The sequence below is a fragment of the Haematobia irritans genome, chromosome 1 (genome assembly GCF_050003625.1).
Source record: "Haematobia irritans isolate KBUSLIRL chromosome 1, ASM5000362v1, whole genome shotgun sequence".
NCBI lineage: Eukaryota > Metazoa > Arthropoda > Insecta > Diptera > Muscidae > Haematobia > Haematobia irritans.
This window is the reverse complement of record NC_134397.1, coordinates 73,084,741-73,104,208: the sequence shown is the minus strand read 5'-3', so window position 1 is coordinate 73,104,208 and position 19,468 is coordinate 73,084,741. Positions and strand designations below refer to the sequence as shown.

General features: G+C 37.7%; 1 protein-coding gene across 1 annotated transcript; it reads left to right on the top strand.

Moving 5' to 3' along the window:
• Positions 1-2,760: 2,760 nt before the first annotated feature.
• LOC142221176 (transmembrane protein 216) lies at positions 2,761-12,792 on the top strand. Its single transcript, XM_075290758.1, has 2 exons — positions 2,761-3,317; positions 12,427-12,792. Exons 1-2 carry the CDS (start codon positions 3,062-3,064, stop codon positions 12,618-12,620), a joined length of 450 nt encoding a protein of 149 aa, XP_075146873.1. The 5' UTR covers positions 2,761-3,061; the 3' UTR covers positions 12,621-12,792.
• The last annotated feature ends 6,676 nt before the right edge of the window (positions 12,793-19,468 follow it).

Sequence of the window (19,468 nt, the reverse complement as noted above, 5' to 3'; positions counted from 1 at the left end):
GCTTCGATCATTCTTACTAATTTTGGGAATATGTTAGGTGAGGTATAGTTACAGCCCGTTATTTCTGCCTCACTTAGACTATTCAGTTCATTGTGATAATTGTGAACTTCTCTCTTATCAATGAGTGCTGCCCGATTCTATGTTTAGCTTAATGACAAGAGACCAATATTTTATAGCAGAGTCCTAATGGCGTTTCGGTGAAACCACTTAGTGTAGCTTTGAAATACTTAGAAATGTCACAATAATCCATTTCAACCGGATCGGTTGAAATTTGCTCCTCCAGGAGGCTCCGTCAAATCTGTGAATCGGTTTATATGGCGGCTTTATATAGTCATGATCAATATGGACCAATTTTTGTTTGATAAACAGAGGGCATATACCAACATCGCGTATCAACACTTAACCGGATCGGATGAAATTTACTCCTCCAAGAGGCTCCGGAGGAGTAAATTTACTCCTCCGGGAGCCACCGTGGTACAATGGTTAGCATGCCCGCCTTGCATACACAAGGTCGTGGGTTCGATTCCTGCTTCGACCGAACACTAAAAAGTTTTTCAGCGGTGGATTATCCCACCTCAGTAATGCTGGTGACATTTCTGAGGGTTTCAAAGCTTCTCTAAGTGGTTTCACTGCAATGTGGAACGCCGTTCGGACTCGGCTATAAAAAGGAGGTCCCTTGTCATTGAGCTTAACATGGAATCGGGCAGCACTCAGTGATAAGAGAGAAGTTCGCCAATGTGGTATCACAATGGACTGAATAGTCTAAGTGAGCCTGATACATCGGGCTGCCACCTAACCTAACCTAAGAGGCTCCGGAAGTCAAACCTGTATATTGGTTTATAAGGGGGCTATATATAATAATGCATGGTTGGTAGAGAGCGGTAGATATGAAATAGGCTCCGTAAGTCAAACCTGGGAGCCGGTTTATATGGATGCTGAAGGTGGTCCGATATGGCGCTTTCGCCAAATACTATCTTAACTACATCAATAACAACTGTTTGTACCAAGTCGATAGCGTTTTTCGTTCGGATGTTAGCTTGAATTCAACATACGGACGGATGGACATAGCTAGATCTACTCAGAATTTCACAACGACCCAGAATATACATACTCTATGGGATCTGAGATCAATATTATGATGTGTTGCAAACCGAATGACAACGTTAGTATACCCCCATCCTACACACAAAGAAAAAATACTTTCCTTTGTTCTTGAAAATGTTTTTACCAATATAAATTTTTTTGCGAAATTAGTTAGACCAAGAATTACAAATAAATAATAGCAGTGAAACAACAAAATTTTCGATGAACTGCTTTCCATCACACAGAAAAAATGTTAGAAGCAAATTAAAATGATTCGAGGCAAACGTTACAACGCTTGTCACAAATTCGGGTTTCTTTGTTCTTAAAAAAATATTTCCAATTAAAATTGTAATTTTTTTTCCAAAAATATTCGATTACAAACTTAATTGATACAACAATTTTTTTAATAAACACAAAAATCAATCACAAAAAATAATAGTATGAATTAATTTTTCAATTGACTTTGGTTATTGATAATATCATTTCTGTGATTGAAGACATTTCAATTAAAAATTAATTGGATCAATTAATTTCGTGTTTTTTTTTTTGTGTGTAGTCAAACAAATTCTTAAATAAATAACATTTTTACTGTTATTTATTTTTTATTTATTTATATATCTATTACTTAATTTATTATAATTACAAATTATAATAAACTTATTTATACGGGCACTATACTCATAGAAAAAATCATGCACGGCGTGCTCATTTCAAAACGATTCGTTCATGAAAGTGAATCAACACACATGTGGTGTCGAACGGAGAACAGGCGGTGTCAATCTGACCACGATAAAATGACACCATGCGTTGTCGAAATAACAACCAGCGTTCACGATCTGTTAAAACGTTATGGTTACGAATTTATAAACAGAATTAAAAAAAAATATTTCCGCTACCGTGACCCGAACCTGTGTTTTCTGCACCATACGCGTTAACAGTCGCCTTAGCACATTGCACCACCGAGGGAGCTGCCACACAGAAAAAAATTTCACGAAAATTTTTCCAATTAAAATCTTAGTTGAGTTTTAAAAAATATTCAATTAAAAATTTAATTGATTCAACAAATTTTTTAATTGAATCAAAAATCAATCACACAAATTAATAGTATCAATTAATTTTTTAATTGGACCAATTAATTTTTTAATCGATACTGTCATTTCTGTGATTGAAGACGTTTCAATTAAAAAATTAATTCGATCAATTAATTTGGTGATTGAATCAGAATTTTTTTTTGTGTGCATTATAACGTCTAACGATTATTTTAAAACTTTTCATGGCAACGTCCGTGGACGAAATTGTGAACATTCCGTTTTGATTTTTTGTGAACGTTTCCGTTTCATTTTGTCACCGTCTGTTCACAACAAGGGTAATTTTTTCTATTAGTGTAGCAACTAGAGGCTATACTGTTATTACCGACGTTTTCTTTGAGTGTACATGAGGTTATAATTAAGTAGGCTTTTCTTATAGATGAGTACTTACTGGTTTAAGTATATTCTTAGGGTAACTTTAAAATCTTTATTAATGCTAAATATTTATTATTGGGGATATATTTAATTAAAAGTCAAAGGAATCAAAAACGATGCAAAAATCTTCTCAAAAACAAACCATCAAAATGAATAGAATTTAATTCAAAATACAGAACTGTGTGGTACATAGCCAGACAGATTTGTAACGAGAGTACATTGTGATCAGTCTAAAAATACAAGTCCGGCCAACAAGAAGACACCGCTACCGCTTCTCAAGAAAAATGTACAATCGTCTATTTTTATCGAAAAAGGAAAAACAGTGCGGAATGTAGTTTGCAGCAAATAAATGTCATTTATTTAATTGGATAAATTATAAAAATAAAAGTGGAAATGTAAAAATTATCAACGACAATAGAAAAACTATAAACCGAGAAACGAAAACGCCATACGGGATATCCACTGATGACTCATAACTAAAGTGATTTTATTGAGATAAAAAGAAATTCGGAAGGATGCCACCAAAGCATCCACCGCCTTTGGTTCCCAAGAAACCAAATCCTAGCATGGTCTACGAGGTGTTGATCTACTTAAATTCTTTCTACTTTGGAATGTTCGCCTTTTGTGAACTTGCCATGAGTCTGCTGAAGGCCATCAATTTGACATATCCTTTTGAAATTTTGTTACGTGACATGATTATCATAGTGGGATATTGCCTTCTCGAAACTGTGCGGATTATATTGGGACGCAGAAGTTCATTGGCCGACAGAGGTAATGGCAAATGGAATGTTTTTAGGTTTTAAGTTGTTTGCAGAGCTAGTAAGTTTTGCGGAAACTACTGTGGGCAAAAAGTAAAAATGATTTTGTTTTTAAAATGAAAAAATCCACTTTACTCTTCTAAATAAATTTCATCACCTTCAAAGTAATACCCTCCCTATGAAATACAGTTTTGGCAAATTTTTTTCCAATCCTTCAGTTATGCCAAATATTCTCTTTCAGAGCCTTCTTCGATTTTTTCTTTTTTGATTTTCTAAACCGTCTAGAAACGCCTTCCCCGGAAGTCTCAGAGAGCCAAATCAGACGATTACGTTTTGGTCACGAGGAACGAATTAATCGAAAAAAAAAATACCAGGGCGGTTCGGAAACTTCTTAGCCTATCAATGAAAGAGAATAGTTAGTTTTTCAAAAATTTTTTTATTTTTCAATATAATCTCCTGAAACTTCAATACACTTAGTCCAACGCTTTTCTAGCAATTCTATCCCTTGATTAAAATAGTTTTCCTCAAGGTCTTCAAAATAGTGGTTTACAACTGTAATTGCATCTTCCTTTGAGGTAAAACGCTTGCCAGCAAGGATTTTTTTAAGATTTGGGAACAAGTAGAAGTCACTGGGAGCTAAATCAGGAGAATAAGGTGGGTGGTCAAGCAACTCGTACTTTAATTCGTTGATTTTAGCCATTGTCAAAACACTCTTGTGCGCTGGTGCGTTGTCTTGATGAAAAATTATTTTTTGTGTTGTGAGCCAGGACGTTTTTCTGAAATTTGTACATTTAATTGATCCAAGAGGTTGCAATAGTACTCTGAATTTATTGTTTTACCCAAAAAACCGTTGCCATAACCTTGCCAGCCGATTGAATTGTTTTTGCCTTCTTTGGGACACTTCCTCCAGCTTCAGTCCATTGTTTGGATTGTTCTTTTGTCTCTGGAGTAGACAAGACCACTAGATCCATGTCTCATCAACAGTTATGAAACGACGCTTAAAATCCATTTTATGTTATGTTACAGAAGCGATTTTTTTAAGGGTGTATAGAATACGTTTTTTAGAACCATTTATTTCATACAAGTTTTTATTTTTTTTGTTTCTTCTTTATTAGTAATATTTACTTGCGTATAATAAGAAAATTCTAATTTTCTAATTTGAAAACGCGTTGCTTTCAGACGTTATTCAAATGCCAGCAAATTTGCAAAAATTTCAAATTATTGTTATCAAAATTCTAAAATTGTTCAATATGCCTTAGGAAATAGTTTGAAATCAAATATAAGCATAATGTAAGTATTTTTTACATTTATTGCACCCTCAAAAAAAATATGTTCCAAACATATTTTGCAAGAAGCACATATATTATTGGATACTGCTGAAACATTAATATTTTTGTTTTATGTAAACATATTATATGTTTGGAAGCATTTTGAGCCCAAAATATTATATGCTTGGAAGAGTTTTTCCCAAAAGAAGATTCCAAAGAAGATTGCGCTCATTCCCTCACATAATTTTCAATTCCACGAAATTTTTTAGTTCTTGGCACCTTTTTGTGTAATACAAATAATGTTGAAGAAATTATGCAATTTTATATTTTTTTTAAACTTTACCTTTCGCCTGGACGGAGAATCGAACCGAGGACCATACAGTTTGTAACACACTATTCACCGGGCTACGTAGCTGTTATAGTCACCAGTAGACAATTATCGTTATAAGTTACATTTATATAGCATAGTTTGCAGCAAACATAACATTATTTAACAGAATCATACATTTGTTGGCCACGTGGAGCAGTGGTTAGCATGTCTGCCTTGCATGCAAAGGGTCGTGGGTTCAATCCCTGCTCCGACCGAACCAATTTTGTTTTTATACCCTCCACTATAGGATGGGGTTATATTAACTTTGTCATTCCGTTTGTAACACATCGAAATATTGCTCTAAGACCCCATACAGTATATATATTCTGGGTCGTGGTGAAATTCTGAGTCGATCTGAGCATGTCCGTCAGTCTGTTGAAATCACGCTAACTTCCGAACGAAACAAGCTATCGACTTGAAACTTGGCACAAGTAGTTGTTATTGATGTAGGTCGGATGGTATTGCAAATGGGCCCACTTTTACGTATAGCCCCCATATAAACGGACCTCCAAATTTGGCTTGCGATTGCTCTAAGAGAAGCAAATTTCATCCGATCCGGCTGAAATTTGGTACATGGTGTTAACAACCATGCAGAAACTGGTCCATATCGGTCCATAATTACATATAGCCCCCATATAAACCGATCCCCCGATTTGGCTTGCGGAGCCTCTAAGAGAACCAAATTTCATCCGATCCGGTTGAAATTTGGTACATGGTGTTAGTATAGGGTCTCTAACAACCGTGCAAAAATTGGTCCACATCGGCCCATAATTATATATAGCCCCCATATAAACCGATCCCCAGATTTGATCTCCGGAGCCTCTTAGAGGAGCAAAAGTCATCCGATCCGATTGAAATTTGGTACGTGGTGTTGATATATTGTCTCTAACAACCATGCCAAAATTGGCCCATATCGGTCCATAATTATATATAGCTCCCATATAAGCCGATCCCCAGATTTGACTTCCGGAGCCTCTTAGAGGAGCAAAATTCATCCGATCCGGTTGAAATTTGGTACATGGTGTTAGTATATGGTCTCTAACAACCATGCAAGAATTGGTCCATATCGGTTCATAATTATATATAGCCCCCAGAATTGTCCTCCGGAGCCTCTTGGAGGAGCAAAATTCATCCGATCCGGTTGAAATTTGGTACGTGGTGTTAGTATATGGTATCTAACAACCATGCAAGACTTGGTCCATATCGGTCCATAATTATATATAGCCCCCATATAAACCGATCCCCAGATTTGATCTCCGGATCCTCTTGGAGGAGCAAAATTCATCCGATCCGGTTGAAATTTGCAACGTGGTGTTAGTATAAGGCCGCTAATAACCATGCCAAAATTGGTCCATATCGGTTTATAGTTATATATAGCCGATCCCCAATCACACAAAAATTGGTCCATATCGGTTCATAATCATGGTTGCCACTCGAGCCAAAAATAATCTACCAAAATTTTTATAGAAAACATTGTCAAAATGTTATAGGAGCTTTAAGATACCTTGCCATCGGCAAGTGTTACCGCAACCCAAGTAATTCGATTGTGGATGACAGTCTTCAGTAGAAGTTTCTACGCAATCCATGGTGAAGGGTACATAAGCTTCGGCCTGGCCGAACTTACGGCCGTATATACTTGTTTAATATACACATTTATACGAGTATTTATACTATATTACATTTTTATAATGAAACTTCGAAATGTGGGTTATTAAAGATTTACAGTCAGAAACAGTGCTTGATATAAACGAAATGGACTGAGCTTTTGGATAAAATATGTTTTTATTGCAAAAATAGCAATTTTGTAACAAAAAACTGTTTTTGGTATAAAAGTTTGAAATTTTGGAAGAAGTTCAAAAACTCTAACAAAAGAAGAGCGTGGAGTCGAGTATAAACATACATAAATAATTTTATAATATACACATACATTTATTTAGGCGTGAACAGTTTTTACTAGCATTTAACACCATTTTAAATGCATTTAAAAATTATCGTGTTTTGTACTTAATTTCATTTTTACCTTTAAGGCCGGTATTAAGTTGGCATTATCGCTCTAAAATGTTTTGCCATTTACTTTTCTTTAATAATTCATTTTAAAGAAAATAAACTTTTTCAATTGTTTTAGCTGCAAAACTCGAACTTAATGCCCCCTTTTATATTTGAAGGTGTCCGTCAACTCCTCTTGAACTACTTAAAAATAAAGAGAAACTAAACTTTGTCTTTATACATTTTACTGTTTAATTTTGCACTGTTTCCTCCATTTTTCATTTTACTGTCCCAACTCTAAAAAGAGTATTTTTATGAAGATCCCTTTGTAATTTTCGTATATTTTCCACCTTTTTTTACTTTCCTTTGCCTGAATATTTTGACATACTCCTCGTACGTTCCGATTTCTTTTAACGAACCACGAAAAAAATTGTGACTATAATGCCAAAAAGATAAACAAAACACATGTCCACACATACATAAAATGTTGCTCTCAAGGCGAAAACACATTTTTTCAAATGTCTATTCTCTTGGTTCCGAATAAGCATTCTAATATTCAAATTAAGTAGTATTTAGACTTAAGCATATCAAATTTTTGGTCTTATCATAAAACAGTTTTCCGAAACAACATACAAGCGGTTTCACAGAAATTGCTCTCTTTTGATTCTCTCGCTGTGTTTTGTTGATATCTTTCGTCAACCCTCCCGGTTTCCATCTCTATTTCTTTCTCTGTACTCTCTCTCTCCCTCTGTTGCTCTCTGAATAAAATATCACAACATATATATGTTTACTCGAAATTTGTAAATTTATATATGTATTGTTACGTTTTTATATTTAGGCGTTTTTAATTACCCGACAATTAAAACACAGTTCTTTTAAATAACGACAATCTACAATTTATTTACTATGACTTCACACTTTACAATTCGTTCACACCGAAGTTATTCGTTTGACGCTTTAATTAAGACTGACTCGTTAGCAGCTTGCGAGCGCTTTTATATATGACGGTGTGGCAATACGAGAACATTCTGGTAGCACTACAATATTCTGGCAACACCAGAACATTCTTAGACAGTGCTAGAAGGATCTACGACCATTAAGTCATTCATCTGGTTGCTGCCAAACACATACACACTCACATAGACACGCGCTCGCACCACCACAAGAACAAAAACAATGACCATACACAATGAGATGAAATGAGAATGCAAAACAACAAAGCAAAGGGGTTGTTATCAGAGAGTGAGAACATGAAAATAAGCAAACAAAAGAACATAAAAGAAATTCAGGAAAGTACTAGAAAATGAATAGATGATTCCAACAAGTTATAACGAAATTGTATCGTTACAATTTGAAATTTTAAATTAACGGAAACTAACTTAAATAAACTTATATCTATAATTGTCAAATTCGTAACACTGCCTCCCGCTTAAGCCTGTTCGTCCCGAACAGGCACAGAACCTGTTCCGTAAGGAGCCAATCGTTCCAGATGTACAACTTTCATCTTTGATCTAGGGCTGTCGTCCTTCTGAATCCGGTATACAACATCATTGATCTTCTTGATGACTTTGTATGGGCCTTCCCACTGTGTTTGCAGTTTAGGACACAATCCTTTCTTTCGTTGCGGGTTAAATAGCAGAACCAATTCTTCTTCTTGGAAGCCCGCAGTATTTACAGCACGATCGTATCTCGCCTTCATTCTGTTGCTGACCATTTTTATTTTGTTGCGCACTGATTCGTGAACTTCACCGAAAGTATTTGGGATGTCGTTTCTGTTTTCTTCCATGGCGAGCTCATTAGGTTTAGCGCCGAATATCAGATCTCCAGGCAACTTCAACTCAGTTCCGAATAGAACATTGGCCGGTGTTCGAGAGGTGGAATCATGAATGGCAGATCTATACGACAGCAAAAACTTTGGTATATGCTCGTCCCAGTCCCTCTGGCCGTTGTCCACAACTTTTCGAAGATGTTCCTCCAGGGTGCGATTAAACCTTTCTACCATGCCATCGGATTGTGGATGTAATGGTGTAGTCCTCGTTTTCTTGATACCAAGGGATTCACACATCTCTTTGAATATGGCCGATTCAAAATTTCTTCCCTGGTCTGAGTGAATCTCGGACGGCACACCGTAGCGACATATCCAGTTTTTGTTGACAACATCCACAATCGTTTTTGCCTCTTGGTTTGGAATTGCATACACCTCCGGCCATTTGCTGAAGTAATCCATGACCACAAGGACATAACGGTTTCCAGAATCACTTACTGGGAAAGGGCCTGCCACGTCCATTGCTATTCTTTCAAACGGGGCTCCTGGTCTATATTCTTGCATAGGACCTCGACTTTTCCTTGTTGGACCTTTCGCCTTCATGCACTTCTCGCAATTGGCTACCCATTCAGCAATTGATTTCTGGCATCCAACCCAGTAGAATCGTTGCTTCACTTTATCGGCGGTTTTGGTTATTCCCAGATGACCTCCACTGGGACCATTATGGAACTCCGCCAAAACGTCTCTTATTTTGGAATCTGGAACGATGATCAAATTTCGGCTGCTCTTGCCATCTTCGCTTTCCCATTTACGTTGCAGGGATACATTGACTAGAACTAAACTATCCCATTGAGCCCAGTATGATTTCAAAAGTGGACTTTCGGCTGCGATGTCTTTCTTGCTGGGTTTCTTATTTTCTTGTTTTGCCGAAATAATTTTTCTCAGAATGGGATCTTTATGTTGCTCTGTTGACCAGTCTGTGCCAGATTCGATGTGTAACTGCCTGACATTTACAACTGTCTCCTTTGGTTCAGCCTTCGAGTAGCGTCTGCTTTCTACATTGCAATGCCGTCGTGTCAAGGCTTGATCAATAACTTGTTTGCCACTTTTTCTATTATCCGCAATATTTGAATTTGAGTCGCTTGGCTTTGTGGTCGCCTTCTTCTGATTATTGTTTAATGGAGATGGCGAGATTGACCCCGACGTTTTACGCCACGCTTTACATTCCCGGGAAAGATGTCCAGCCTTATCACAGTTATAGCATTTCATTCTAGATTTATTTGCTTGCTGCTTCATTTCTTGCATTATCTGCTTTAGAGCCTCTTTTACCAATTCAATGACCGATTTCGATTCTTCACACTCGGTCTCTACTCTGCGTACTTTGTGAATTTGAGGCCGTGCCAGCAATCTCGCAGTCTCTTGTACAAGTGCAAATGTTACTGTTTCTGTGAATGTAGCTTTTTGTGCGGCATATGTTGCACATTTTATCTCAGGGTCTCGAATGCCATTCACAAAGGTCTCAATTTTGATGCGGTCCACAAGTGGGTGACTCTCTCCTGGGTATGTCAGTAGCACCAACCGCTCAACTTCTGTTGCAAAGTCTTGTAGAGTCTCGTTTGATTTCTGGACTCTACCTCTTAATTCCATTCTAAAGATGTCTTGCTTGTGCTCTCCACCATACTTGCGTTGAAGCGCCGCTATTACTTCATTATAGTTATTTCTAGAAGCAGCGGGAATGCTTTGTATCACATCAGCAGCATTGCCCTTTAATGCCAATAGAAGTTCAATTGCTTTATCATCGTCATTCCACAAATTTCTAGAAGCAACCATTTCGAATTGGAATTTGAAGACATCAAATGACGTTGAGCCATCGAAAACAGGAGTTTTGATTTTTGAGCCCTCAATGACGCGCACTGGTCCACCTTTAATTTCCAGCTCTGACATTTTTCTTTCAATGTGTAGAAACTTCTCATCATGAACCATAATTTTCTCATCCACAGAAATAATCTTCTTATCCAGCTCCCCAATTTGGCTTTCGATATGGTCCACACGTTTTTCCATGCCTTCAGCAATTTGTTGAAGATTCTCATTTAGAATTCTAGAATTTTCGTCCATCTTTTTTGAATTTTCGTCGAATTTTTCTTCCAATTTTCTAGAATTAGCTTCCATCATTTTTCTAGAATTCTCTTGCATTTTTAGAGAATTTTCTTCCATCATTTTTCTAGAGTGCTCTTGCATTTTTAGAGAATTTTCTTCCATCATTTTGCTCAGAACATTGAGCATTGATGTGTAATCCACAACACTCGAAACCACTGACGGAGTTTCTACACTGCTGGTATTGACGAGTATTGACTCATCAATGTCTTCCTTATAATCAAATTCGTGCGTCGCAATGTCCATATTACGCCGTTCAAACTCTTCCAGTAGACGCTTTTGAAGCTGGGCCTTATTGCCTGTTGTCGGCAGCTCCAGTTTGCTCAATTCCTTTTTTAAGTCTTCCACACGAAGCTCATTAAACTTCATTGTAGATTTTTGTTCGTTATTTCACTTCCGACACCAGTTGTTACGTTTTTATATTTAGGCGTTTTTAATTACCCGACAATTAAAACACAGTTCTTTTAAATAACGACAATCTACAATTTATTTACTATGACTTCACACTTTACAATTCGTTCACACCGAAGTTATTCGTTTGACGCTTTAATTAAGACTGACTCGTTAGCAGCTTGCGAGCGCTTTTATATATGACGGTGTGGCAATACGAGAACATTCTGGTAGCACTACAATATTCTGGCAACACCAGAACATTCTTAGACAGTGCTAGAAGGATCTACGACCATTAAGTCATTCATCTGGTTGCTGCCAAACACATACACACTCACATAGACACGCGCTCGCACCACCACAAGAACAAAAACAATGACCATACACAATGAGATGAAATGAGAATGCAAAACAACAAAGCAAAGGGGTTGTTATCAAAGAGAGTGAGAACATGAAAATAAGCAAACAAAATAACATAAAAGAAATTCAGGAAAGTACTAGAAAATGAATAGATGATTCCAACAAGTTATAACGAAATTGTATCGTTACAATTTGAAATTTTAAATTAACGGAAACTAACTTAAATAAACTTATATCTATAATTGTCAAATTCGTAACAGTATGAATATTATTTTTATTAAACATTCATGCCCCAAACGTAATATATTCTAACATATTAACATATGTGTCCCAAACATTTAGTGTTAGTTTAGGAACATTACATGTTTGCACTTAAATATATTGTGTTTAAAAATTGTGCCCGAAACACATTTTGTTTATATCGGAACATATGAAAAACATATTTTTCTAACAGTGTACGTTTTTTACTACTTATACAGTTATATGGCGATTTCGACGTTTACAACTTTCTGACAGTAGAAATCCAAAAAAAATTACACTCGGACCATCTCTGAGTGTACTATTATCCCAGGGGAATATGCCTTAATATATTGTAGCTATAATGCTATCAGATTTTAATTTAATACATAAACACGTTAATTCTCATATCTTTAATCCTTTGTTTATGTTACTGCGATGTCGTTAGTGGCTAGACAATTTCTCCGAATCTCTTTGCAGTAGTTGAAGGGTGGAATCAGCATCATAATCATATTGATCCAGAATTAAGATAATCATGTACTCTTTTTTGTATCATCACTAAATGAATATTTTTTTCATTATTTCTTTACAGGTTTGCCAGCAATTTTATCGGTTATTCTGATTGTTCCGTGCTTACTTGGTGTCAACTATCTTTTACTTTTACAATTATATAAATTACGTTTAGAGTATGTCCTTTGTGTTTTACAATTGGGTTTATATGTCACAGAAATATGGTATGCCTTCTACTTTGTATTTTCCCTATGTCGTCCAATATCTTATGATTAGATTTTACCTTGTTTTTTTGTTATAAAATTTAAATATCGTTAAAGTTTCATATACATAAAGAGATGTCCAATTAATAATCCTAAAATATTGTTTTGTATATTTGCAATATATTTATACTAAAGTTAATTTATGTAAATTTTTCAATAAAATCTATTTGAATATATCGACATTATATGGATATTTTTATTTTATTGTTTATTTTCGGTTTTTGCATTGAGAATTTCAGGGTTAATTTTTTTAAAATAATTAACTCTAAAGCAGATTTGTTTATTATTCAACCGTCGAACTGAACGGACGTGTTTTCTAATAGCGGAGTATTTCATCGTAATAAGTACTTATTACGAATTTCACGTGTGGTGGAAATAATAAAACACCATGCAGCGAAATTCAAAGTCATCCACTGGGTTGCTAACTTCAGGGCCCAGTGGACGGGTAACGACTGAAGTTATAAATTTGGGCAGCGACCAAGAGTCAGGCCCAATTAATCGACCTGTAGACGGGTCGACTGGCGGTGACACTTTGGCAAGTCGAACCTTTTCTAAGGTGACGACACCAAAAGGAGGCAATCCCTCTCGAAAGAGATTCAAGGAACGAAGAAATGCTTTGTTTATCCTAAAGAAATTAGGATCAGTCGACCCAAGCACGTTGTCGGCTAAGCAAAGCGATTCCTTAAAATGGGCTCAAGGAATTCTTGAAGCTGGAAAAAGGGAACGATCACCGGATGAGCTACCATCCTCCAAACGGGATCAAAGATCGTTTGCCTCAGTTGCAAAAGACAGCCTTGTGATGGCTATTATTAATAAAGGAGCATTGGACGGTATGATTCCAAGGCAAAAATGGGGGGAAATTGAGAACGCGATGTCTGGTGTCTACTCAGAGGTGCGTAAAAAGTTTCCCGGACCAAGTCCTCGACGGCAAGATGCTGGATGGTATCAAGGACGATATAAGTTAATAGCTTTTGCAGACCAGAGGTCTATGGATTGCTTTAAAGCTGCATTGATGCTAATTGGTGAAGTTTGGGAAGGAGCCGCTTTGGAGTTAGTCGATAAAAAAGACATACCGGCTAAACCTAGAGCACATGCATGGATACCGGCAAACCCTCCTGATCCTGAGTCAATACTAGAGAGACTAAAAGAATGTAACCCAGATCTTCCAACCGCCGATTGGAAGGTTGGTCGTTTGGATGAGGTGGATGGACAAAGACGACATGCGGTGTTTATATTAAACATAGAGTCGCTGCCACATCTAGCCCAGACCCAAGGACGCGTAAGTTATGGCTTTCATGATATCCATATGAAGGTATACAAAAGCGATCAGCCAAAGGATACCGAAACGGACAAGCCTCCGGTAGAGTCAGCAGTGAAAAAATCTCCTAGCGAAGCCGAAGGAGACATAAAACCTACAGACTATGGCGAAAATCATATGCGGGAAGTTTCTACAGGCTCAAGCCTCACCAAAGCTGAACCGCGGATTGTTGCGAGAGTCACCGAGATCTGTGAAGAGGAAGCCCTTGATGACTCAATTGAAGCGGCTGATGTGACGGTGGTTGAAAATTTGGATGGTTCTACGGTTCCTCCAGATAAATCTTCACCATTGTAAGGCCGCTTGTGCTGCCTTAAAAGTTCTCCTGATGAAAGGAGACATAGATATAGTTCTTATTCAAGAACCATACATATATAAGAACAAGATCTGTGAATTAAGCACTCCGGGTTTCAAACTTTTGCATAATACCGGTAACGATATAAATCGAGCATGTATAATTGCTAAAAACGAACTAAACTTGTTTCTGCTTCCTTCATTGAGCAATGCAGACGCTGTCGTAGCCAGTCTAGAGATATCCACATGCAAATATTGGGTATCTTCGGTCTACATGGGACATGATAGGGATATGCCACCCTGTGCCGTTAAGACCTTAGTTGAGGAGTCACTAAAAACAAAGACAAAACTCATTATGGGATGCGATGCAAATGCACATCATAGTATTTGGGGAAGTAGTGATACTAATGCAAGGGGAGAGTCGCTAATAGAGTTTATTTTGCGTACTAACCTGGTAGTTTGCAATAAGGGAGATGCACCAACCTTCGTCACCAGGAACAGACAAGAGGTTTTGGACGTAACGTTGACCTCTCCGGAACTGAATGATAAGATATCTGAGTGGCAAGTTTTGAGGGAACATAGCTTCTCAGATCATTGCTACATCAGTTTCAAATTTGATGTTCATATCACCAAGATCATATTTCCGCCAAATGTTAGGAAAGCTGACTGGAATAGGTATAGGGAATCGTTCAATTTGATGATACCGGAAGTGCCGGAGACAAATATGGGCACTGTGCAAGATATCGAACACGCAGTGGAGCGGATTACTAAGGCCTTCAACATTTCACTGAAAGCTGCATGCCCTAGAGGAAAGCCAAGGGGAAAAAATCGGCCGCCATGGTGGACTACGGAGTTAAGTAATATGAGGAAATCCTGCAGGAAGCTCTTTAACAAAACAAAGTCCACAAGAGCTCCGGAGGATTGGGACACTTACAAGATGAATCTGAGAGAATATAAACGAGAACTGAGAAGGTCTCAACAAAACTCTTGGGATGATTACTGTAGCAGTATTGAGAATACGTCAGAGGCTTCCAGACTACGGAAGGTACTAGCATCCACTAACACCGCTCCAGGTTTCATTAAAACATCGGAGGGAAATTGGACAACGTCCAGTGAGGAGACGTTGGAGGTACTTTTGGACACACACTTCCTTGGAAATCAGACGGTTGAACCATGTTCCGGCGGTGTAACAGAGGCTCAGCGATCATTTCCTATCGAGGAAATTGTGTCGGAATCTAGAATAAAATGGGCTTTAAATAGCTTTGGACCATTCAAATCCCCCGGACCTGATGGAATTACTCCGGCGGAGTTACAGGCAGTGGCTGGAAGAATTATCCCCTGGTTGACGGTGATATATAAACAATGTGTAAACTTAGCATATATTCCAGAAAAGTGGAGGGAAACAAAAGTCGTCTTCATACCTAAAGCAGGAAAAGCCTCTCACTCGAGTGCGAAGGATTTCCGACCAATCAGCTTATCCTCATTCCTACTTAAGACCCTGGAGAGGATGATAGACATGTATCTTAGAACTACCGTGGATTCAGGTTTGCTCTCGAAACGACAGCATGCATACTCGAAGGGCAGGTCTACTGAGACCGCATTACATGAACTAGTCAGCTTTATTGAAAGCTCACTATCTATCAAAGAATACACAATCGTGGCATTTCTAGACATCGAAGGGGCGTTCAATAACGTCCATCCGAGCTCGATATTAAATGGACTGACAACTCTGAATGTTGACCCAGGTATTCTTAGGCTGTTAGACGAACTTCTATGAAGAGACGTATTTCAGCCACACTAGGGCAAGCAAACATACAAAGGTATGTGAACAGAGGCACTCCCCAAGGAGGAGTTCTATCACCTCTTCTTTGGAATGTTGCTATAAACAACCTTCTGGTTTCTCTAGAAAAAGAAAGGATAAAAGTGGTGGCATACGCAGATGATGTGGCGCTAGCAGTCAGGGGAAAATTCCCATCCACAATCAGAGATATTATACAGAGAGCTCTCCGGATGACTGAGAAATGGACGAAAGATAATGGTCTTGGTGTAAATCCAGCAAAGACAGAAATAGTCATGTACTGCAAAGATCGCAAAACTCCCACGGTTAGGCCCATTTCCTTAGGGGGTACTGAAATTCCCTTTGGTGAGTGTGCAAAATACCTTGGCGTTATTTTGGACAGGAAGCTGAATTTTAGGCTTAATATTGAAGAGAGGGCGAGAAAAGCTTTGTACTCGTGCAAAAAGGCAATAGGGAAAAAGTGGGGACTAAGACCAAAAATTGTGCATTGGCTATACACGGCAGTGGTTAGACCTATAATGCTATATGGCGTTGTAGTCTGGTGGCCGGCACTTCAGAAACCGACTTGTTTAGATAAAGTTCAGCGTATGGCGAGCTTATGTATCTCAGGCGCATTTAGTAAGACAGGAACAGACTCCCTTAATGTCATGCTACATCTATTGCCTTTAGACATTTTGGCCAAACAGTCAGCTGGAACAACGGCTGTGCGGTTGCGCGAGCTATCGCTGTGGTCGGAAAAAAATGTACGGTCATAGTTCGGTCCTCAAAGTAATGGCAGATGTGCCTAACGTAGTGGATTACACCCTGGCAAAACCACCTTTCGACAAAAAGTTTGAAACTCTAATTCCCAACAGTGAGGCGTGGTGTACACAGACCCCGGGGTATAAAAGATATATAGATTTCTATACTGATGGCTCCAAATTGAATGGACAAGTGGGCTTCGGAGTATATTCTAAAGATCTGGAAATTCGAATAGCGAAAAGATTACCTAATCACTGTAGTGTTTTTCAGGCTGAAATATTGGCAATAAGAGAGATGGTGAATTGGCTGAGAAGTAATGTTCCAACAAATATTGGCATTAATATATACTCAGACAGTCAACCTGCAATAAAATCCTTGGACTCTGTGTTCCTTAACTCAAAAACGGCCATAGACTGCCGCAAATCTCTCAACGAGATGGCTGAGCAGTACAATATTCACCTAATATGGGTGCCTGGTCATAGGAACATACCGGGGAACTGTGAAGCAGATGTGTTAGCAAGGCTAGGAACTACCTTACATAATCCAGGGGAACTAGAATCTGTTGGTATGCCTCTGGCCACCTGCAAGCTCTTACTGCGTGAGAAGGCTGTTATGATGGCCAATATTCGATGGGAAAATTGCAAGGGTTGTAACGACACCAAGCAAATATGGCCCCATTTAAACTTAAACCGCACACTAGATATGCTAGTGTTCTCAAGGCGTCAGATAGCACTCCTAATATCTGCTATAACGGGTCGCTGCCTGATAGGCGAATTTGAAAAACTATAGGTGCGAAGTATAATGACTATTGTATAAGCTGTCATGACGTGGAGGAAAAGGAATCAATTAAACACCTCTTGTGTGAGTGTCCTGCTTTTTGTGTAAGGCGTAAGCGAATTTTAGGAGCATATAGCTTTAGATTACTGGCTGACCTGGAAAACGTTAACTTAAGCAGTTTGTTAATGTTTTTGGAGCAATCTGGTTGGTTCCACAAAAGTTAATAATAGAGAAGGTTCAGTGGTTAAGACTAGAAGTGCCCATATGTAATAGGTACTTTTAGTTAAATGTGGTATCACAATGGACTGAATAGTCTAAGTGAGCCTGAAATTTAATCGGGCTGCCACTTTAACCTAACCTAACCTAAAGCAGATAGGTAGCCCCCCCTTAGCTAAAAATTAATAGACTGAAGTTATTGGCAACTAAAAGTAGGTCCACACTTTTTCCCAGCCAAAAAAAATGGGAGTTGTTCTAAAGGCACAACTTTAAAAGCACTTCCAAAAATGTCCTCACAAACAAGTTTATTATTTTAACTACACACATAAGCGTAGGAAGGCCTCTGGGGAGGGGGCTTAGACCCCCCAGAAAAATGTTAGCCCCCCCAGAATTTGAAAACCTATTTACGATTTTACATTTTTATAAAAATTAAACAAGTACATCCAAAGAAATTTGTTAGTGGGGATAGAAGAAAAGTCTGCTAAAACCGCAGAAAGTCTGCTGAAAAAGGGACAGCAGTCACTGTTTGCTGAAATAGCAAACATTTCCTGCTATTTTTTAAGCTCAATTACACTAAAACATATTTTATTTTGGCAAAAATGTCAACTTAGGATCTATCCTAATAGAATTAACACAATATTTTATGAATATCTATAGTATTTGACCAAATATTTGAATATTTATCGAATTGAGGCATAACAGCAAACAAAATGTTTGCTGATCGTATTTAGGAGCTTGTAAGTATATTACAGAGCAAAAAATATACCAAAAACTACTTTTGGTTCTTAAATACGCTTTGGGGAAAATTTTATAACCTAAAAATTGTATAAACTGCTGTTCATTAGGCCCTGCAGTACAAAAATATAACAGCAGACATCGACTGCTGTTTTTAGCAGACTTTTTTCTATGAGTGTATATACTCGTACAACGCACAAAGTTCCACTGAAGACTTTCATGCACAATCGAATTACTTGGTTAGGTTAGGTTAAAGTGGCAGCCCGATTAAGATTCAGGCTCACTTAGACTATTCAGTCCATTGTGATACGAACGAATGTCCACCGTTTCAACAACCGTTGCAATGAATTTGCATCATTTCTAAGGTGTGATCCGAATTCAGTGTTTTGAATGTGAATTAAAAATTTTGTGATATTTTCCCAAATAAATAATTTTTATACTTTTTTATGATTTTTAATGCATCCTAACGCTTGTTTGAAACGTTTTTTCAAATATTATCGATTTTTCTATAATGGATTTAGCATTTTTGTGGCAAAATTTGAATAATTTGTACCATTTTATTTATTCTTACTCTTTTTTAAACTATTTGAAAAAAAAAACAAAAAATTACGCATTAAAATAAAAAATGAAGTAAAAAAACTTCCTGTGTAGTTAAAATAGTTAACTTCTTTGTGAAGACATTTTTGGAAGTGCTTTTAAACTTGTGCCTTTAGAACAACTCCCAATTTTTTGCTGGGAAAAGTGTGGAACTACCCTACGGGAAATGGATCAACCACAGAACTGGTACAGTTCTGATCAAAACGTATGGAAGGGACCGTCCACTTTAACATGGGTTTGTCATTGACGGAGTAAACTTACATTTTAGGACGCGACTTGGACTATCCCAAAGGACACGTCCTGGGACAATTTAGCAGGAGCAGCCCATAAACAGGTCCTCAGGAACCAGTCTCGGACAAACTCTTAGAAATCTCTTTCAATTTGGGCT

Excerpts from the sequence above, each read along its gene's own strand:
- LOC142221176 (XM_075290758.1), top strand. The coding sequence starts at position 3,062 with ATGCCACCAAAGCATCCACCGCCTTTGGTTCCCAAGAAACCAAATCCT. Across the intron at positions 3,318-12,426 it reads AAGTTCATTGGCCGACAGAG|GTTTGCCAGCAATTTTATCG; the intron begins GTAATGGCAAAT and ends ATTTCTTTACAG.